This window comes from Mobula birostris, unplaced genomic scaffold, assembly GCF_030028105.1.
Source record: "Mobula birostris isolate sMobBir1 unplaced genomic scaffold, sMobBir1.hap1 scaffold_838, whole genome shotgun sequence".
Classification (NCBI taxonomy): Eukaryota; Metazoa; Chordata; class Chondrichthyes; order Myliobatiformes; family Myliobatidae; genus Mobula; species Mobula birostris.
Genome location: NW_027278555.1, coordinates 147501 through 167355, shown reverse-complemented (window position 1 = coordinate 167355; position 19855 = coordinate 147501). Strand labels below are relative to the sequence as shown.

The 19855-nt window shown below is 50.7% G+C and overlaps 1 protein-coding gene across 1 annotated transcript in view; it reads right to left on the bottom strand.

Annotated features, from left to right (window-relative positions):
- Window positions 1-7463: 7463 nt before the first annotated feature.
- Window positions 7464-19855, bottom strand: part of LOC140193773 (testis-specific serine/threonine-protein kinase 4-like) — a 16528-nt gene continuing 4136 nt past the window's right edge. Inside the window, 2 exon segments of the mRNA XM_072250942.1 lie at window positions 7464-7667; window positions 19259-19598. Of these exon segments, the coding sequence (XP_072107043.1) occupies window positions 7464-7667; window positions 19259-19598 (544 nt within the window).

The following is a 19855-nucleotide window of genomic DNA, read 5'->3' as shown; positions in this document are numbered from 1 at the left end:
TTTGGCCGGGCCGGGGTCTGTCTTCCCCGAGATTAAGCCACAGCCGAACACGAGGGTTACAACATCTTTTGCCTTTATTAGTGGAGCCGCTAAGTTCAAAGGTCGGGAGGTCACGTGGCAGCTTTACAAAACTGGGAGAGGCACTTTCGGAGGGCGGTGTCCCTTTCGGGTCACTCTGCTACAAAAGAGGTGTGTTGGCTTCGGCGAGGGTACCGAGGGGGTTTCCCAGGATGCTGCCTGGATCTGGGGAGGAGATGACCTATTAGGTATGATCGAACAAAATCGGGTAGTTTTCTCCGGAACGTCAAAGGCGGAGGGAAGATCTGATAGAGGTCTGTAAGAGTATAGACTGAGTAGACAGCCAGCATCTTTCTCGCCAGGGTCAGTAAGAAGTGACATCAGCATTTCAGGTCATTGAACTATACCATACACCGTCAAACGAGACCCATCTCCGAACCAGGGTGTAAGGCACAATGATATTGATGTTAAGGATACTATCAGAACGAGCTATTCAAGTGCCAAAAGATTTGTTTGTTTGTTTTATCGACTACACAAAAGCATTTGATAAAGTGAAGCACAATAAATTATTTGAAATATTGCTGAAAACTCTAGATCTAGATTCGAAAGACCTCCGCCTAATCAGAAATCTGTACTGGGAACAAACTGCCGCTGTAAGAGTAGATGGAGAAGTGAGTCAGTTTACGAAAATCAAGAGAGGCGTTAGACAAGGGTGTGTTTTCCCCCTGATTTATTTAATGTGTACAGTGAAACAATATTACAAAAAATAAGAGACATCTTGGGAATCAAAGTTGGCAGTGAAAACATCAATAATTTCAGATATGCAGATGACACTGTTAATCGCAAGTACGAAGGAAGAACTACAAAACTTAATTGATATAGTTGTTGAAGAAAGTGCAAAAATGGGTCTATCAATTAATTGCAAAAAGGCAGAATGTATGGTGACATCCAAAATGAAGGAGAATCCTATCTGCAGGCTGAGAATAAACGGGAAAGACAAAACAAGTACAGACTTTTGCTACACGCATAAAAGTTGCTGGTGAAAGCAGCAGGCCAGGCAGCATCTCTAGGAAGAGGTACAGTTGACGTTTCAGGCTGAGACCCTTCGTCAGGACTAACTGAAGGAAGAGTTAGTAAGAGATTTGAAAGTGGGAGGGGGGGAGATCCAAAATGATAGGAGACGACAGGAGGGGGAGGGATGGCGCCAAGAGCTGGACAGGTGATTGGCAAAAGGGATACGAGAGGATCATGGGACAGGAGGTCCGGGAAGAAAGACAAGGGGTGGGGGGGAACCCAGAGGATGGTCTAGGGGTATATTCAGAGGGACAGAGGGAGAAAAAGGAGAGTGAGAGAAAGAAAGAATGTGTGTATAAAAATAAATAACAGATGGGGTACGAGGGGGAGGTGGGGCATTAACGGAAGTTAGAGAAGTCAATGTTCATGCCATCAGGTTGGAGGCTACCCAGACGGAATATAAGGTGTTGTTCCTCCAACCTGAGTGTGGCTTCATCTTGACAGTAGAGGAGGCCGTGGATAGACATGTCAGAATGGGAATGGGATGTGGAATTAAAATGTGTGGCCACTGGGAGATCCTGCTTTCTCTGGCGGACAGAGCGTAGGTGTTCAGCAAAGCGGTCTCACAGTCTGTGTCGGGTCTCGCCAATATATAGAAGGCCACATCGGGAGCACCAGACGCAGTATATCAACCCAGCTGACTCACAGGTGAAGTGTTGCCTCACCTGGAAGGACTGTCTGGGGCCCTGAATGGTGGTAAGGGAGGATGTGTAAGGGCATGTGTAGCACTTGTTCCGCTTACAAGGATAAGTGCCAGGAGGGAGATCAGTGGGGAGGGATGGGGGGGACGAATGGACAAGGGAGTCGCGTAGGGAGCGATCCCTGCAGAAAGCAGAGAGAGGCGGGGAGGGAAAGATGTGCTTAGTGGTGGGATCCCGTTGGAGGTGGCGGAACCCGACGCAGACTGGGAGACCACTTTGCTGAACACCTACGCTCTGTCCGCCAGAGAAAGCAGGATCTCCCAGTGGCCACACAGTTTAATTCCACATCCCATTCCCATTCTGACATGTCTATCCACAGCCTCCTCTACTGTAAAGATGAAGCCACACTCAGGTTGGAGGAACAACACCTTATATTCCGTCTGGGTAGCCTCCAACCTGATGGCATGAACATTGACTTCTCTAACTTCCGCTAATGCCCCACCTCCCCCTTGTACCCCATCCGTTATTTATTTATATACACACATTCTTTCTCTCACTGTCCTTTTTCTCCCTCTGTCCCTCTGAATATACCCCTTGTCCATCCTCTGGGTCCCCCCCCCTTGTCTTTCTCCCTGGGCCTCCTGTCCCATGATCCTCTCTTATCCCTTTTGCCAATCACCTGTCCAGTTCTTGGCTCCATCCCTCCCCCTCCTGTCTTCTCCTATCATTTTGGATCTCCCCCCCCCTCCCACTTTCAAATCCCTTACTAACTCTTCCTTCAATTAGTCCTGACGAAGGGTCTCGGCCCGAAACGTCGACTGCGCCTCTTCCTAGAGATGCTGCCTGGCCTGCTGTGTTCACCAGCAACTTTGATGTGTGTTGCTCGAATTTCCAGCATCTGCAGAATTCCTGTTGTTTACAGAACTTTTGCTACTTAGGAAGCTGGGTGACATCAGATGGCAGGTACGACTTGGACATCAAAAGAAGAATAGGGATGGCAAAAGACACCTTTACGAGAATGAATAGTATACTGACCAATACTAAACTAGGCTTGACAACCTGCCTCAGAGTACTGAAATGTTACGTTTATCCACTTATGTTGTATGGCTCAGAATGTTGGACAATATCTAGTAACATGAGGAAACGAATTGAAGCAGCGGAGATGTGGTTTTTGAGGAGGATGCCAAGAATATCATGGATGAAACGAACATCTAACGAGGATGTCATGAACAGAGCAAACAGAAAAAGAGAAATAATATATGAAATCATGAAAAGGCAACGTCACTTCATTGGACATGTGATTAGGAAAGAGGAGTTAGAATGCACGGTAATTATGGGAAAGATTGAAGGGAAGAAAGCAAGAGGAAGACAAAGACAAATGATGATGGAGACAGCAGCCAGAGAACTGGAAATGAATACCAATGAATTGATCCACTTGACCTGAAACAGGAGTGTGTGGGCCATGGCAGTCAAAGCTCAAACTGGGCACGGCACCTGATGATGGTGATGAAAACACGTAACACACATACCATGTAGGAAAGAATTAAATCTACAAATGAATTAGGCATAAATAAACGAAGTGCATAAATCAAATATTGTAGCGTACAGAACAGATTAACCAGTGACGTCCAAAGGCAATGTGTCTGGGAGTTCAGGAGCCTAAAGGCCTGGGGGAAGAAGCTGTTTCCCACCCTGACCGTTATTGTTTTTATGCACCGGAGCCTCCTGCCCGATGGTAGAAAGTCAAAGAGGATGCTGGATGGGTGGGTGGGATCCCTGACAATACTAAGGGCCGCACGCATGCAGCATTCCTGATAAGTGTCCCTGATGGATGTAGGGAGACCCCAGTGATCCTCTCAGCCTTCGTGGAGACTTGCTTTCCGATGCTGGGCTGCTCCCGGACCAGGTGGAGACGCAGCTTGTCAGGATGCTCTCAATAGTGCTCCTGTAAAATTTTCTTTTTAACGTGTGACATTATTTTTTATAAAGCGGTCGTAAATCAAAGCAGCTAGACTTGCTGTGTTGTCTGGAAGCCATTTCGCCATTCATCCGAGAGGCTTCTTCAGTTCTGACCCACAGTGGGTGGTTTTCCGGCTTGTAAACTCTGTGAGTTGTTTCAAGGTGTAGCGATCACGTGAGGGTCGATAAGAGTCATGGAGGTAATGAGAGGGTCATTAGTCTTACCCTAACATGAATGGAGGAGGCTGCAGAAGCCATCTTTGTCAAACTGGAAAACCCATCCCTGAACACCACCTCTCAGCTACAACGTAGTCCCACCATCTCGACCCTGGCATCTCCACAACAGTTCACACCTGCATCCATGCAAAGGTGAGACTAATGACCCTCTCATTACCTCTACGACTCTTAAAGACCCTCGTGTGATTGCTGTACCCTGAAACAACTCACAGAGTTTATAAACTGGGAAGCTACCCACTGTGGATTAGAATTGAAGAAGCCTCTGATGAGTCTAGCTGACCTGATTTACTACTGTTTGATATACAACGACCGGAATGACCAAGAACCTTCAGAGACACCTTTGTTAAGTGATTTGTGGTGATACTACTCTGTGAGTTATATACACCGTGTTGTGCACTTTGGCTAGAAGGAACATTGTTCTGTTTGGCTGTGTAGACGGACACAGTTCAAGTGACGATGAATTTGAACCTGAACTCGAAATATCTAATACTAGAGGGCATGCATTTGAAGTGAGAGGGGGGAAAGGAGATGTGCAGGACAAAGTTCTCTTTACATGGAGAGTGGTGGGTTCCTGGGACACAGTGGTGGAGATGGAAATAGTTAAGAGCAGGCGTGGCCAACCTTTTACACTCCATGCATCGAAAGAGACTTCTTTTAACAAATATATTTTGATTTCTTCCTTTTACTTAATCACATATTCTTTCCGTAACTCAGACCTAAGCTCTAGCTTCAGTTTTCCTTCTGTTTCAGTCTGATGTTGTGTTTTATAGTGTCTATGAAAATCATGTCTTCTATTATGTGAGGAAGTGTGTTCACAAACAATGCACAATGGTTTTCCTGACAGAGCCGCTATAAATAAGAACTCATTTTCCCACTGTTCATTGAATTCACACTTACTATCACTTTCTGCTTTTCTTTTGCACAGTGATGGGTCACTGAATGTAAAAACAAGGCTTAATTTTGGAGAAAGTACAAAACTGCAAATGTTCACAAAGGACAAACAAAGGACAGCTCCGTAGCGCATGAGTGTCAATTGTAAACTGACTGGCAAAAACCTGCAACGCACCGCTGGTGCAGACGTCCGGCACCTCAGGATCAAACAAGTATCAGACATGTATTGAACAGTTAAGGGACAACTGCAGAACAAAAGTCCTTCTTTCCTAGTTTGACTCATTGAACATTTTTAAAAATTGAAAACAGATTAATGTGAAAGAAGATAACATTCACCGAAAGATGTGCTCAAAATAATAAAATCGCTAAAAATAATTGCTAAGTTTTAGACTTATTCTTAATAAAACCCATTCCTAGCCCGAAGCTACTTGAATCCCTGTTATAGATTTTTCTTCTACAAATCGGTTTTTGGTTAATACTTCTTGCACGAGTAGGCTTATGTTTTTATTATCATCACTGGGGTACAATGTGCCACTTCTAATCATCCAGTGCTCCACTTTTGGCACATGCGCCGTAGATTGGCCATCCCTGGTTTAGAGGCTCTTAGATAGGCAGATGACTCTGCGGAGATTCGAGGGTTAGGGATATTCAAAGGGTTCAAGGTGCATTTATGTATAAATTGTACAACTTGAGATTTGTCTGCTTACGGACAGCCACAGAGCAGGAAACCCGAAAGAACCCATTAAAAAAAGAAGACCCAATGTGCAGGGGAAAAAAAAACACAACAAATCACGCAAACAGGAGACGGGAGCGACAGCATTCCGAGCCACACCGAGTCCATAGACCCGGAGCAGGCTCACAGCCTGGGTCTCAGTTTGTCGCTCAGCAGGGCGAATCCCCGCGAGCTCGCAGGCACGAAGCGCGTAGCAGCCGGAGCGCCGCGGAGGGAGGAGAGAGTCGCGGAAGAGCCTCACCTCTGGTCCCAGCACCCTGCTGGGCCGCGTCAATCTATCAGGGCCAGCATTCAAATTGTCCAAGCTCCAAATCACTCCCCCCCCCACCCCCCACCGACCGACCCAGGCCCTGCTGCAACGATACACTCAGCAGTGGAAGGGATTGGTTAATTAGATCAGCACACCAATGGGCCGAAGGGCCTGTTCCTGTAATGTTTGTTGTTCCTTGTTGGCTCTGAAGGTGTTTCCCAACACCACCCTGGCTGAGCCGGTTGGACAGAGATGATCTGACTGGGGGGTGTGAAATCCTGAGGCGGGGTGTGGGGAACTTGACAGGCAAGATGTTGAGGGGGTGTCTCCCCCCAGTGGGGAGGGTGGTGTGCACGATCTCAGGATGAAGGGACAGGGAGGAATTTCCTCTGCGGGAATCTCAGGAATTCTCCCCTCGGAGAACCGGGGGGGGGGGGGGAAGAGGTTGAGCTGCCAGATGTATTTGGGAGGAAGGAGAATAGCGAGGTGGATGGGAATCAAGTCAGGAGAGGGCTGATCAGATCCACCTCAAAGCGGCGGGGGGGGGGCAGAGGAGCAGGACTGAGAGGCCAGCTCTCACCTGGACTTGTTCACTCAAGTTCGAGAAGTAAATGAATTAAGTAAAACCGTGAGGAAACTCTGGCTGGAGTGTCCGGGACGGGTCTGGGCCGTGCGAGCAAGGTGCCCGGGACAGGTCTGGGGAGTTACTGCCAGATCCGGGGCCCTGTGAGATAGGACTGTGTTCACCACTGGAGAGAAATCCCCCTAGTCCCTGTAACAGTGATGGCAATTCCCAGCTTTCCCGGTGCCTCTGAGATCTTTCTGTGCTTTGGGCCCCAAATGGGATCACAAGACAAAGATGAAACCAGCCAAAAAAAAACAACTGTTTATTTTAATTAAATCGGTTCTTCCTTTCTGTTAATTTTCCACAGTAAGAACTTTATTTTTTAAATTAAAGTATAAAACTTATTTAGCAACTTTCTCAAAAATAAATTGAGGACATAGGTCAAAGGACCTCTGACAGGCAAAAGGGCAGGGTGAGAATTAAAGGGAGGTCAAAGGGTGAGGAGAGGAGGAAGGGTCACGGGGAGATTAATGGCATGGTGGAGGTACTGGATGGGTCAAAGGGTGGGTTACGGTTTAAGGGAAGCACAGGGGTAGGAGGGGAAGGAGGAAGAGGGTGAAAGGTCAAAGGGCAGGTAGAGCGGGCAAGGGTCATAGTGAACAAAGGGCTGGAGCAGGAGGGTGAAGGTCAAAGGGCGGGGAAAAGAGGACAAGGACCCAAAGGGGTCGGAGGAGACGGAGATCAAAGATGGAGGAGGGTCAATTTCACGGGGGAGGGGGAACCAGGTAGGAGAGGAAGTGAGGGGAGGCAAGGGGGAGGGAAAGAGGGTCCAGGAGAGGCGAGGATTTGTGCTGGGACAGTTTGGGGTAGGATGGGTTTCATCCGCCTATTCGCCTCCTCCACACTGACCCCTGCCCTCCCCCGCCGGCCTCTCGCTCCCTGCTCATCCGTGGCACGAGGAGGCCGCAGTGACCACTTCCTTCCTCCCGTTCACTCCCTTTACTCACACGCAGCCCCCGCGAGTCTGCTTACAGGGAGGTCTCCGCCCGCCCGCTTCCCCTACATCCCCTCTCACCGCCTCCCACCCCCACCCTCTCAGGACTGGTTGCTCCCCGCCTTGAGCCAGGGCAGGGCGCTGAGACGGTTCCTCATGCGGCTGGGCGGCAGGTAGAGGTTCTCTATGCCGATCAGCACGTCCACCGGCTGCTCTGTCAGGAAGCTCAGCACCCAGTGGTGGCTGAACAGATCCACCATGGAGCAGCGGGAGGTGGCGTGGGTGAGGATCCTCAGGATCAGCTCCTGTGGGGGGGGGGAGAGCGGGAAAGAAGGTGGGAGGGGTTAGCGGTGGCTCGCAGGAGGGAGAGGTGCCTATGCTCAGACTCAGGGGAAGGGCCCCCACTGTCCCCACCCATCTTCTGCTTTCTAACCCTCCCTCTCTTCCCCCTCCAACTCCATCTACTGCCTTCCTGCCTCCCACTTCTCAGCTACCCCTCCTTACCTCCTTCCTCCGCCTCCTTACCTACTCTTCCCCATCCTTTTCCCCTCCCTCCCATCTTCTTTTCCCCGATTCTCTCTCCCACTCCTTCACCTACCCCTGACCTTCGACCCCATTCTCATTCACCCTCCCTCCTGCTCCAGCCTTCCACCCTTTTCCTCCCCTTCCCCTTGTTTCCCCATCTCCCTCCACCCTCTTCCCCATACCTCTTCCTCCTGCCTCATCTCCATCCTTCCCCTCCTTTCTCCTCCCCTTTTTCCCCCTCTCCCTCTCCCTCTCCCTTCAATACAGCCAATAATTTTGCCTCCACAGCCCTTTAAGGCACAAATGACTTCCACAAATTCGCAGCCTCTCACTGAAGAAACCTCTCCTCATCTCCATTGTAAAGGGTGGTTATTCTGTTCAGAGGCTGTGCCCTCAGATCTCAGACTCTCCCACTGATGGAAGCGTCCTCTCCATGTCAACGCTATCCAGACATTTCAATATTTGGTAGGTTTCAATGAGATGCCCCCTCATTTGGGTGGTAGGATGGAGGTACTTCTCCACCAAAGGAGGTGTAAGGCACTCCTTCCCTCCACCATCCCGCAGGTCACCCTTGGGCACCTGCTTAGCCCCCATATGAACCCATGGGAGAAGGTGGTGGATGGTCATATGAGCAGCTGATGCATGTCACAAGTCCTGGTTATTCAACCACCGACACCAGGCAGACAATCTCTGAAGAGCATTGATAATGGTTGGGGGTCACCCATCTTGTAAAGACGCTGCCCAGAAGAAGACAATGGCAAACCACTTCTGTAGAAAGATCTGCCAAGAACAATGGCGGTCAAGACCATGATCACCCATGCCACATGACACAGCACATAATGATGATTTCATACAACATGGCACATAATGATGATGTCATACGACACAGCACATACAATGATGACCCCTCATTCTTCGAAAATCCAGAGATATCAGGTGCCTTGTATGTTAACCCTTTCATTCCCGGGATCATTATCATGAACCTCCTCTGGACACTCTCCAGGACCAGCACCTTTTGTCAGAAATGAAGCCCATGTTCCTCACCCACTCACTTTCCCCAACAAGATCTTCCCGTAATTCCAGATAACCATCTTGGTTGCCAGCGACATTAGCTGCCTCAGTCTCCTCGGTAACCTTACCGAACCAAGTCCTGGACATTCTCACCCCACAGATTTCTAGCTGCCAGATTTTTCTTCAACATTACTTGAACCTGCAACCACCTCTTCCGCTGACTGTTCACTGCACGCTTGCACCACCCTCAGATTCCTCTGAAATATTTCACCTTTCACCCTAAACCCATGACCCCCAGTTCTGGTCTTACCCAACCTGAGGGGAAATAGCCTGCTTGCATTTACCCTACCTATACCCCCTATAATTTTGTAGATCTCTGTAAGCCCTCCTTCGTCCTCCTGCTCTCCAGGAAATAACGTCACAAAATATTCAACATCAGCCGGCTGGTGGCGTGGCATCAGTGCTGGACTTCGGAGCGAGGGCTCCCGAGTTCGAATCCAGCCAGCTCCCTTGCATGCTTTCCACCCGTGCTGGGTTGAGCGTCGAGCTAGCAACTCGGCCTCGTAAAAATAAGAAAGCCTGCTAAATAAACGCCCTCATGACGGCGTCCCGATGACTCCACTCGGAGTTAAGGGCTTTCTTCCTCTTCTTCATATTCAACATCTCTCTGTAACTCAGGTGCCCCCAGTCCTGGCAACATTATTGTCAATTTTCTCTGTACTCCTTCAACCTTACTTACATCTTTCCAGTAGGTAGGCTTACCAAAACTGCACACGACACTCCAAATTAGACCTCACCAAAATCTTATGCAACTTCAACAAAGTATCCCATCTCCTGTACTCAATTCTTTGATTTATGAAGGCCAAAGTCCCAAAACCTTTCTTCATGACCCTATCTACCTGAGATGCCACATTCAAGGAACTATAGATCTGTACTCCCAGATCCCTTTGTTCTACCACACTACTCAGTGCCCGACCGTTCACTGTGTAAGACCTTCCCCGGCTGGTCCTACCAAAGAGCAACACCTTGCACTTGTCTGCATTACATTCCATTTCTCAGCTCATTTTTCCAGCTGGTCCAGATCCCGCTGCAAGCTTTGATCGTTTTCCTCGCTGTCTACCATGTGGTGTATCCACAAATTTGCCAATCCAGCTTACCACATTATAGTCATAGTCGTACTTTATTGATCCCGGGGGAAATTGGTTTTCGTTACAGTTGCACCATAAATAATAAATAGTAATAGTAATAGTAATATTACTATTAGTAAATAGTCATAGTCATAGAAATAATTAGTAATAGAAAATAGTAATAAATAGTAATATGTAAATTATGCCAGTAAATAAGTCCAGGACCAGCCTATTTGCTCAGGGTGTCTGACCCTCCAAGGGAGGAGTTGTAAAGTTTGATGGCCACAGGCAGGAATGACTTCCTATGACGCTCTGTGTTGCATCTCGGTGGAATGAATCTCTGTCTGAATGTACTCCTGTGCCCAACCAGTACATTATGTAGTGGATGGGAGACATTGTCCAAGATGGCATGCAACTTGGACAGCATCCTCTTTTCAGACACCACCGTCAGAGAATCCAGTTCCATCCCCACAACATCACTGGCCTTACGAATGAGTTTGTTGATTCTGTTGGTGTCTGCTACCCTCAGCCTGCTGCCCCAGCACACAACAGCAAACATGATAGCACTGGCCACCACAGACTCGTAGAACATCCTCAGCATCGTCCGGCAGATGCTAAAGGACCTCAGTCTCCTCAGGAAATAGAGATGGCTCTGACCCTTCTTGTAGACAGCCTCAGTGTTCTTTGACCAGTCCAGTTTATTGTCAATTCGTATCCCCAGGTATTTGTAATCCTCCACCATGTCCACCCTGACCCCCTGGATGAAAACAGAGGTCACCAGTACCTTAGCTCTCCTCAGGTCTACCACCAGCTCCTAGGTCATTAAGAGAGGTGATGAGCCACTGTGACCCCCAGCACTGGTCCCTGCAGCCCACCTCCAGTCACAGGACCATCTACTACCACTCTCCCACCAAAACAATTTTACTCCCTCATCCTGAGCGTCTGCATTTTTTTCCCTCGGGAGCTTTGGGAAATTGGGCGCGGCATGCTCCTTGGGATCAGCTCAAAGCCGACCTTTACCTGGGGGTCTGCTCAGGTGAGTAGACCTTCGGCAGAACGAGGTTCCAGAACTGTGTGGGGTTGGGTTGTGAGGCCTGAAACCCCTCCTTGGTCTCCCACGACTGGAATAACAGTCCCTTGGAACCAGGAGGAGACTGTTCAGCCCAGACTGTCTCCAGCTCCAGCTCCTCCATGGCAGCCTCCAGTGTGCCTGACTGCGGCATTTTTCCCCTTTCGGCCGGGAGACCCGGATCTCTCTCTCCTTAGGTCATTCGTTCCACTCCACAGAGACCATTGCCCTCACAGTCCTAACTTTCAACCATCAGTCCAAATCTCCCCACTGACAATCAACCAGCCTCACCTCGGGGATGTTTGCTTCGCCCTCTATTCTACTCTCTCTACACTCACAGCTCAATCACTGTCCATAAATACGCCAAAGACAACACTTTTGTCAGCAGAGTCTCAGATGGCAGCGAGGAGGTGTACAGGAGTGAGATAGATCAGCTGGTTGAGTGGTGCTGCAAAAGGAACCTTGCAAGAGCGAGGGATTGATTGTGGACTTGAGGAAGGGGAGGTTGAGGGAACGCACTCCATTCCTCATCGGGGAGGGTGGGGGTCAGCAGTGGAAAGGGGGTGAGCAGCTTCAAGTCCCTGGGCATCAGCTTCTCAGAGGATCTATGGGCCCAATATATTCATGCACGCCAGAAGCTATACTTCATTGGGGGTCTGAGGAGAGGACCCTCGCCATCCAGGACATATCTTCTTCCCATTACTAGCATCGGGGAGGAGGTACAGGAGTCTGATCAGCCACACTCCGTGTTTTAGGAACAGCTTCTTCCCCTCTGCCATCAGATTTCTGAGCGGTCCATGAACACAACCTCAATATCTTTTACGGTATTTACTTACTGCGTAATTCATAATATTTGCATTGCACTGCTGCCATAAAACCACAAAATTTCATCATATATGTCCGTGAAATAAACCCGATTCAGATTATGGGGGTGAAGAGCAAGGGGATAAGATGTGAGAGAATGGCACCTATCAAATGTGACAGTGGGAAAGTGTGTATGGGACCGGTGGAGATGGCAGAGGTACTTAATGAATACTTTGCTTCTGTATTCACTACCGAAAAGGATCTTGGTGATTGCAGGGATGACTTGCAGTGGACTGAAAAGCTTGAGCATTAGATATTAGAACTTGAGCTTCCTAGATGTTAAGGAAGAGGATGTGCTGGAGCTTTTGGAAAGCATCAAGTTGGATAAGTTGCCAGGACCGGATGAGATGTACCCCAGGCTACTGTGGGAGGTAAGGGAGGAGATTACTGAGCCTCTGGCAATGATCTTTGCAGCATCAATGGGGACGGGAGAGGTTCTAGAGGATTGGAGGGTTGCCGATGTTGTTCCCAGAGATAGCCCAGGAAATTATAGACCAGTGAGTCTTACTTCAGTGATGGAGAAGATCTTGAGAGTCAGGATTTATGAACATTTGGAGAGGCATAATATGATTAGGAATAGTCAGCATAGCTTTGTCAAGGGAAGGTCGTGCCTTACAAGCCTGATTGAATTTTTTTGAGGGTATGATTAAACACATTGATGAAGATAGAGCAGTAGATGTAGTGTATATGGATTTCAGCAAAGCATTTGGTTAGGTACCCCATGCAATGCTTATTGAGAAAGTAAGGAGGAATGGGATCCAAGGGAACCTTGTTTTGTGGATCCAGAATTGGCTTGCCCACAGAAGGCAAAGAGTGGTTGTAGACAAGTCATATTCTGCATGGAGGCTGGTGACCAGTGGTGTGCCTCAGGGATCTGTTCTGGGACCCCTACTCTTCATGATTTTTTATAAATGATCTGGAGGAGGAAGTGGAGGGATGGGTTAGTAAATTTGTTGATGACACAAAGATTGGGGGTGTTTTGGATATTGTGAAGGGCTGTCAGGTTACAGTGGGACATCGATAGGATGCAGAACTGGGCTGAGAAGTGGCAGATGGAGATGGTGGTTCATTGTGGTAGGTCAAATATGATGGCAGAATAATGGTAAGACTCTTGGCAGTGTGGAGGATCAGAGGGGTCTTGGGGTCCGAGTCGATAGGACACTCAAAGCTGCTGCGCAGGTTGACTCTGTGGTTACGAAGGCATACGGTGTATTGGCCTTCATCAACCGTGGGATTGAGTCTAAGAGCCGAGAGGGTAATGTTGCAGCTATATAGGACCCTGGTCAGACCCCACTTGGAGTACTGTGCTCAGTTCTCGTTGCCTCACTACAGGAAGGACGTGGAAACCATAGAAAGGGTGCAGAGGAGGTTTACAAGGATGCTGTCTGGATTGGGGAGCATGCCTTATGAGAATAGGTTGAGTGAACTTGGCCTTTTCTCCTTGGAGCGATGGAGGATGAGAGGTGACCTGATAGAGGTGTATAAGATAATGAGAGGCATTGATCATGTGGATAGTCAGAGGCTTTTCCTCAGGGCTGTGCTGGTTAGCACGAGAGGACATAGTTTTAAGGTGCTTGGAAGTAAGTACAGGGGAGATGTCAGGAGTAAGTTTTTTACACAGAGAGTGGTGAGTGCGTGGAATGGGCTGCCGGCGACGGTGGTGGAGGCGGAAATGATCGGGTCCTTTAAGAGATTCCTGGATAGGCACATGGAGCTTAGAAAAATAGAGGGCTATGGGTAACCCTAGGTAATTTCTAAAGAAAGTACATGTTGGGCACAGCTTTGTGGGCCGAAGGGCCTGTATCGTGCTGTAGGGTTTCTTTGTTTCTATGTTCTCCAACACGCACCCACCCAATGCCAACTTTTGAATGGAACAAGGTTGCCAGAGGCGGTGGTGAAGCTGGGTACATTTCCATAAAACCATAAGACATTGGAGCAGAATTAGGCCATTCAGTCCATCAAATCTGCTCTGGTATTCGATCGTGGCTGACTTATTTTCCATCTTAACCTCCATTCTCCAGCCTTCTACCCATAACCTTGGACGCCCTGACTAATCAAGAATCTATCAATCTCTGCTTTAAATATACCCAACGACTTGGCCTCCACAACCGTCTGTGGCAAAGAATTCCACAGATTCACCACTCTCTGGCTGAAGAAATTCCTCCTCATCTCTTTCTAGATTGACGTCCTATTCTCAGGCTGTGCCCTCTGGTCCTGGACTCCCCCACCATGGGAAACATTCTCTCCACAGCCACTCTGCCTCGGCCTTTCAATATTCAATAGGTTTCAATGAGATCCCCCCCCCCCAAGATTCTTCTCAACTCCAGAGAGCACAGGCCCAGAGCCATCAAACGCTCCCCATATATTAACCCTTCCATTCCCGGCTTCATTTCCCAATGACACTCGGACCGGTCCAGGGATAGAGAAAGGTTTTGGTTGCATTCCCAACGCTGGTAAATGGGACGGGCTGGCATGCACCAGATGGGCCAAAGAGCCTGTTTCCTGCTGTGACTGTCTGACGGAAATTGCCTTCCCTCCAAAGTCTCCAACGGTGGGGAGGGGGTCATAATTCAGAGCCTGGTATTCCTCCTCCCAGAACAGTTCCTGTAAATCCCTTCTGGAACCTGCACATCATAGACATCCAGGCCCTTTGGCCCATCGAGCATCTGCCCACCTCCGACCACCATACTTACTCTGATCCTATTTCATCAACCCCCACCTCCACACACACTCTCACACACACACACACACACACACAGAGACACACACACACAAACACACACTCACACACACACAGACAAACACACACTCACACACACACACTCACACACAAACACACACTCACACAAACACACACAAACACACTCACACACACACAGAGACACACACACACAGACATACACTCACACACACAGAAACACACACACACTCACACACATAAAACACACACACACAAACACACACTCACACACACACACACACACACAGACACACACACACAAACACACACACTCACACACACACACAGAAACACACACACACAAACACAGAAACACACACACACACAGACACACACAGAAACACACACACACACAGACACACACAAACACACGCACACACAGACACACACACTCACACACACAAACACACACACAAACACACACTCACACACACAGAAACACACACACTCACACACATAAAACACACACACACACACACTCACACACAAACACACACTCACACACACACAGAAACACACACACACACACAAACACACACTCACACACACAGAAACACACACACACACTCACACACAGAAACACACACACACACAAACACACACTCACACACACACACACAGAAACACACACACACAGACACACACAAACACACACTCACACACACACACACAGACACACACACTCACACACACACAGAGACACACACACTCACACACACACACACTCACACACATAAAACACACAAACACACACACACAAACACACACACATAAAACACACACACAACACACACACACACACACAAACACACACTCACACACAGACAAAACACACACTCTCACACACACACAACACACACACACACACACACAAACACACACTCACACACACACAAAACACACACTCTCACACACACACACACACACAAACACACACAGAGACACACACACACTCACACACACACAGAAACACGCACACACACAGACACACACACACAAGCACACACTCACACACACAGAAACACACACACACAGACACACACACACAAACACACACTCACACACACACAGATACACACACACTCACACACACACACACACACACACACACAGACACACACTCACACACTCACATACATAAAACACACAAACACACACACACAAACACACACACACATAAAACACACACACAACACACAGACACAGACACACACACCCACACACAACACACACACCCACACACTCACACACACACACTCACACAGACACAGACACACACACTCACACACACACACAGCACACACACACACAAACACACACACTCACACACACACACACACTCACACAATCAATGCCACACAGAGTACTCCCTTCACCCACACATTGGGGAGGGTGGGGAATTGACAGCGGACGATTAGCCCACTGACCTGCACCTCTCTGGGATGTGCGAGGGAAATGGAGCCAACCCCCCCCCCCCCCGGGGAAAGGACACGGGGGGAGGGACCGAGTGGCCTCCCCTGATGGATTCCCTCCCCTGAGAGACAGCGAGCAGCCAGGTACAGGTTCAATGAGAGAGTTCCAGGGGCTGTTGTCAATACTAATACTTGTTCATAAACTCGATGTTCCAGTGGAATCGGGTGGGAATTCAACCTGTGCATCTGGATCGCAGGATACTGACCACAACTGGTAACCCATCGCTCTGCCCTGATTCAACTGAGCAGCTCACGTTCCACTGAAGATCTTTCCCCCCATCCTCTCTCTGTGACTCCCTCCCCTTCTCCTTTCCCTCCTCGTCCCCTTCCCCTCCCCCTCCCCTCTCCCTCCACCTCCCCTTCCTCACCCTCCCCATCCCTCCCCTCCCCTTCCCCCTCTCCCTCCCCTTCCCCCTCCCCTATCCCTCCCCCTCCCCTTCTCCCTCCCCCTCTCCCTCCCCCTCTCCCTCCCCCTCTCCCTCCCCTTCTCTCTCCCCCTCCCCCTCCCCTTCTCCCTCTCTCTCTCTCTCACTTACATGCAGCTCTTTCCATCTCTCTCTCTATCCATCCCTTGCTTCTCTTTCCCCTTTCTCCACCTCCCTCCCTCTCTCCATCTCCTCATCACAGTTTCCACACCTCTGCCCCCAATTTCCTCCCGGTCTCCATCTCTCTATCTCTCCTTCATACCATTTCTCTCTCTTCCATCCACCCCTCTCCCAGTCTCTCTGCACTACGAGAGATACCCCTCCTCAACCACTCCACCCAGCCGACCCTGTGTCTGACCCTGTCCCTGGGAGTGTGTGACGGGACGGTGTGGAGGGAGCCTCACCCTGTCCCTGGGAGTGTGTGACGGGACGGTGTGGAGGGAGCCTCACCCTGTCCCTGGGAGTGTGTGACGGGACGGTGTGGGGGGAGTCTCGCCCTGTGTCTGACCCTGTCCCTGGGAGTGTGTGACGGGACGGTGTGGGGGGAGTCTCGCCCTGTGTCTGACCCTGTCTCTGGGAGTGTGATATGGGACGGTGTGGAGGGAGTCTCACCCTGTGTCCGACCCTGTCTCTGGGAGTGTGTGACGGGACAGTGTCGGGGGAGCCTCGCCCTGTGTCTGACCCTGTCCCTGGGAGTGTGTGACGGGACGGCGTGGAGGGAGCCTCACCCTGTGTCCGACCCTGTCCCTGGGAGTGTGTGACGGGGCGGTGCGGAGGGAGCCTCGCCCTGTCTCTGACCCTGTCCCTGGGAGTGTGTGACGGGACAGTGTGGAGGGAGCCTCACCCTACGTCTGACCCTGTCCCTGGGAGTGCGTGACGGGACGGTGTGGAGGGACCCTCACCCTGTGTCTGACCCTGTCCCCGGGAGTGTGTGACGGGACGGTGTGGAGGGAGCCTCACCCTGTGTCTGACCCTGTCCCTGGGAGTGTGTGACGGGACGGTGTGGAGGGAGCCTCACCCTGTGTCTGACCCTGTCCCTGGGAGTGTGTGACGGGACGGTGTGGAAGGAGCCTCACCCTGTCCCTGGGAGTGTGTGATGGGACTGTGTGGAGGGAGTCTCGCCCTGTGTCCGACCCTGTCTCTGGGAGTGTGTGACGGGACAGTGTCGGGGGAGCCTCGCCCTGTGTCTGACCCTGTCTCTGGGAGTGTGTGACGGGACGGCGTGGAGGGAGCCTCACCCTGTGTCCGACCCTGTCCCTGGGAGTGTGTGACGGGGCGGTGCGGAGGGAGCCTCGCCCTGTCTCTGACCCTGTCCCCTGGAGCGTGCGACGGGGCGGTGTTAACCCCATGTGTCTGATCAGGGGGACTGCATAGGGACAGTGTTAACCCCGTGTGTCTGATCAGGGGGACTGCGGAGGGTTGGTGTTAACCCCGTGTGTTTGATCAGGGGGATTGTGAAGGGACATTGTTAACGCCATGTGTCTGATCGGGGGGACTCTGGAGGGACGGTGTTAACCCCATGTGTCTGATCGGGGGACTGTGGAGGGACGGTGTTAACCCCATGTGTCTGATCGGGGGACTGTGGAGGGATGGTGTTAACCCCGTGTCTGATCAGGGGGACTGTGGAGGGACGGTGTTAACCCCGTTTGTCTAATCGGGGGAACTGTGGGGTCAGTGTTAACCTCATTTGTCTGATTGGGGGGACTTTGGGGGGACAGTGTTAACCCTGTGTGTCTGATCGGGAGGACTGTGTTAACCCCATGTGTCTGATCAGGGTGGCCGCGGGGTCGGTGTTAACCCCATGTGTCTGATCAGGGGGACTGTGGAGGGACGATGTTAACACCGTGTGTCTGATCGGGGGATTGTGGAGGGACAATGTTAACCCCGGGTGTCTGATCAGAGGGACTGTGGGGACAGTGTTAACCCCATGTGTCTGATCAGGGGGACTGTGGAGGGACGATGTTAACACCGTGTGTCTGATCGGGGGATTGTGGAGGGACAATGTTAACCCCATGTGTCTGATCAGGGGGACAGTGTTAACCCCATGTGTCTGATCAGGGGGACCGTGGAGGGACGATGTTAACACCATGTGTCTGATCGGGGGATTGTGGAGGGACAATGTTAACCCCATGTGTCTGATCAGGGGGACAGTGTTAACCCCATGTGTCTGATCAGGGGGACCGTGGAGGGACGATGTTAACACCGTGTGTCTGATCGGGGGATTGTGGAGGGACAATGTTAACCCCGTGTGTCTGATCAGGGGATTACGGAGGGACCATGTTAACCCCGTGTGTCTGATCGGGGGGACTGTGGGGTCAGTGTTAACCCCATGTGTCTGAAAAGGGGGGAATGTGTTAACCCCGTGTGTCTGATCAGGAGGACTGCGGGGTTGGTGTTAACCCCATGTGTCTGATCGGGGGATTGCGGAGGGACGATGTTAAGCCCGTGTGTCTGATCAGAGGGACTGTGGACGGACGGTGTTAACCCCGTGTGTCTGATCAGGGGATTGCGGAGGGACGATGTAACCCCGTGTCCAGGGGGACTGTGGACGGACGATGTTAACCCCGTGTGTCTGATCGGGGGATTGTGGAGGGACAATGTTAACCCCGTGTGTCTGATCAGGGGGACTGCGGGGTCAGTGTTAACCCCGTGCTGGCTCTCACCTTGCACTCGGTGGAAATGTTCCTGTGCTTGCTGGTGAAGATGGGTCCACGCAGCATCTGCTTAAGCAGCCGCCGGAGGTTGGAGTCGTCGAAGGGCAGCTTTCCGGTGACCATGGTGAAGAGGATGACCCCCATGCTCCAGACATCCGACAGGAAGGGGTTGTAGGGGATTCCCTGCAGCACCTCGGGGGGCACGTAGGCGTAGCTGCCGCAGTAGGTCTCACTGAGCTGCGGCTGCCTCACGCTGCCCGAGTCCAGGGCCGACACCCTGCAGAAGCCAAAGTCCGAGATCTTGATGTTCTCATTCTGGTCCAGGAGCAGGTTCTCCAGCTTCAGGTCCCTGTGCCCCGTAGAGCAGAGACAGAGAGAGGGAGAGAGAGTGAGCGAGTCAGCGAGAGAGGGAGAGAGCAAGACAGGGTGAATGAGAAAGAGAAGGAGAGAGTGAGCGAGAGAGACGGAGGAGGGAGAGGGGGAGAGTGTGAGAGAGAGAGAGAGAGAGAAGGATAGAGGAGGGTTAGAGAGGGAGTGTGAGGGAGAGAGACCCAGGGTGAGAGGAGCTCAATGCCAGGAATGGGGGGTGCGGGGGTGCTTCTGCAA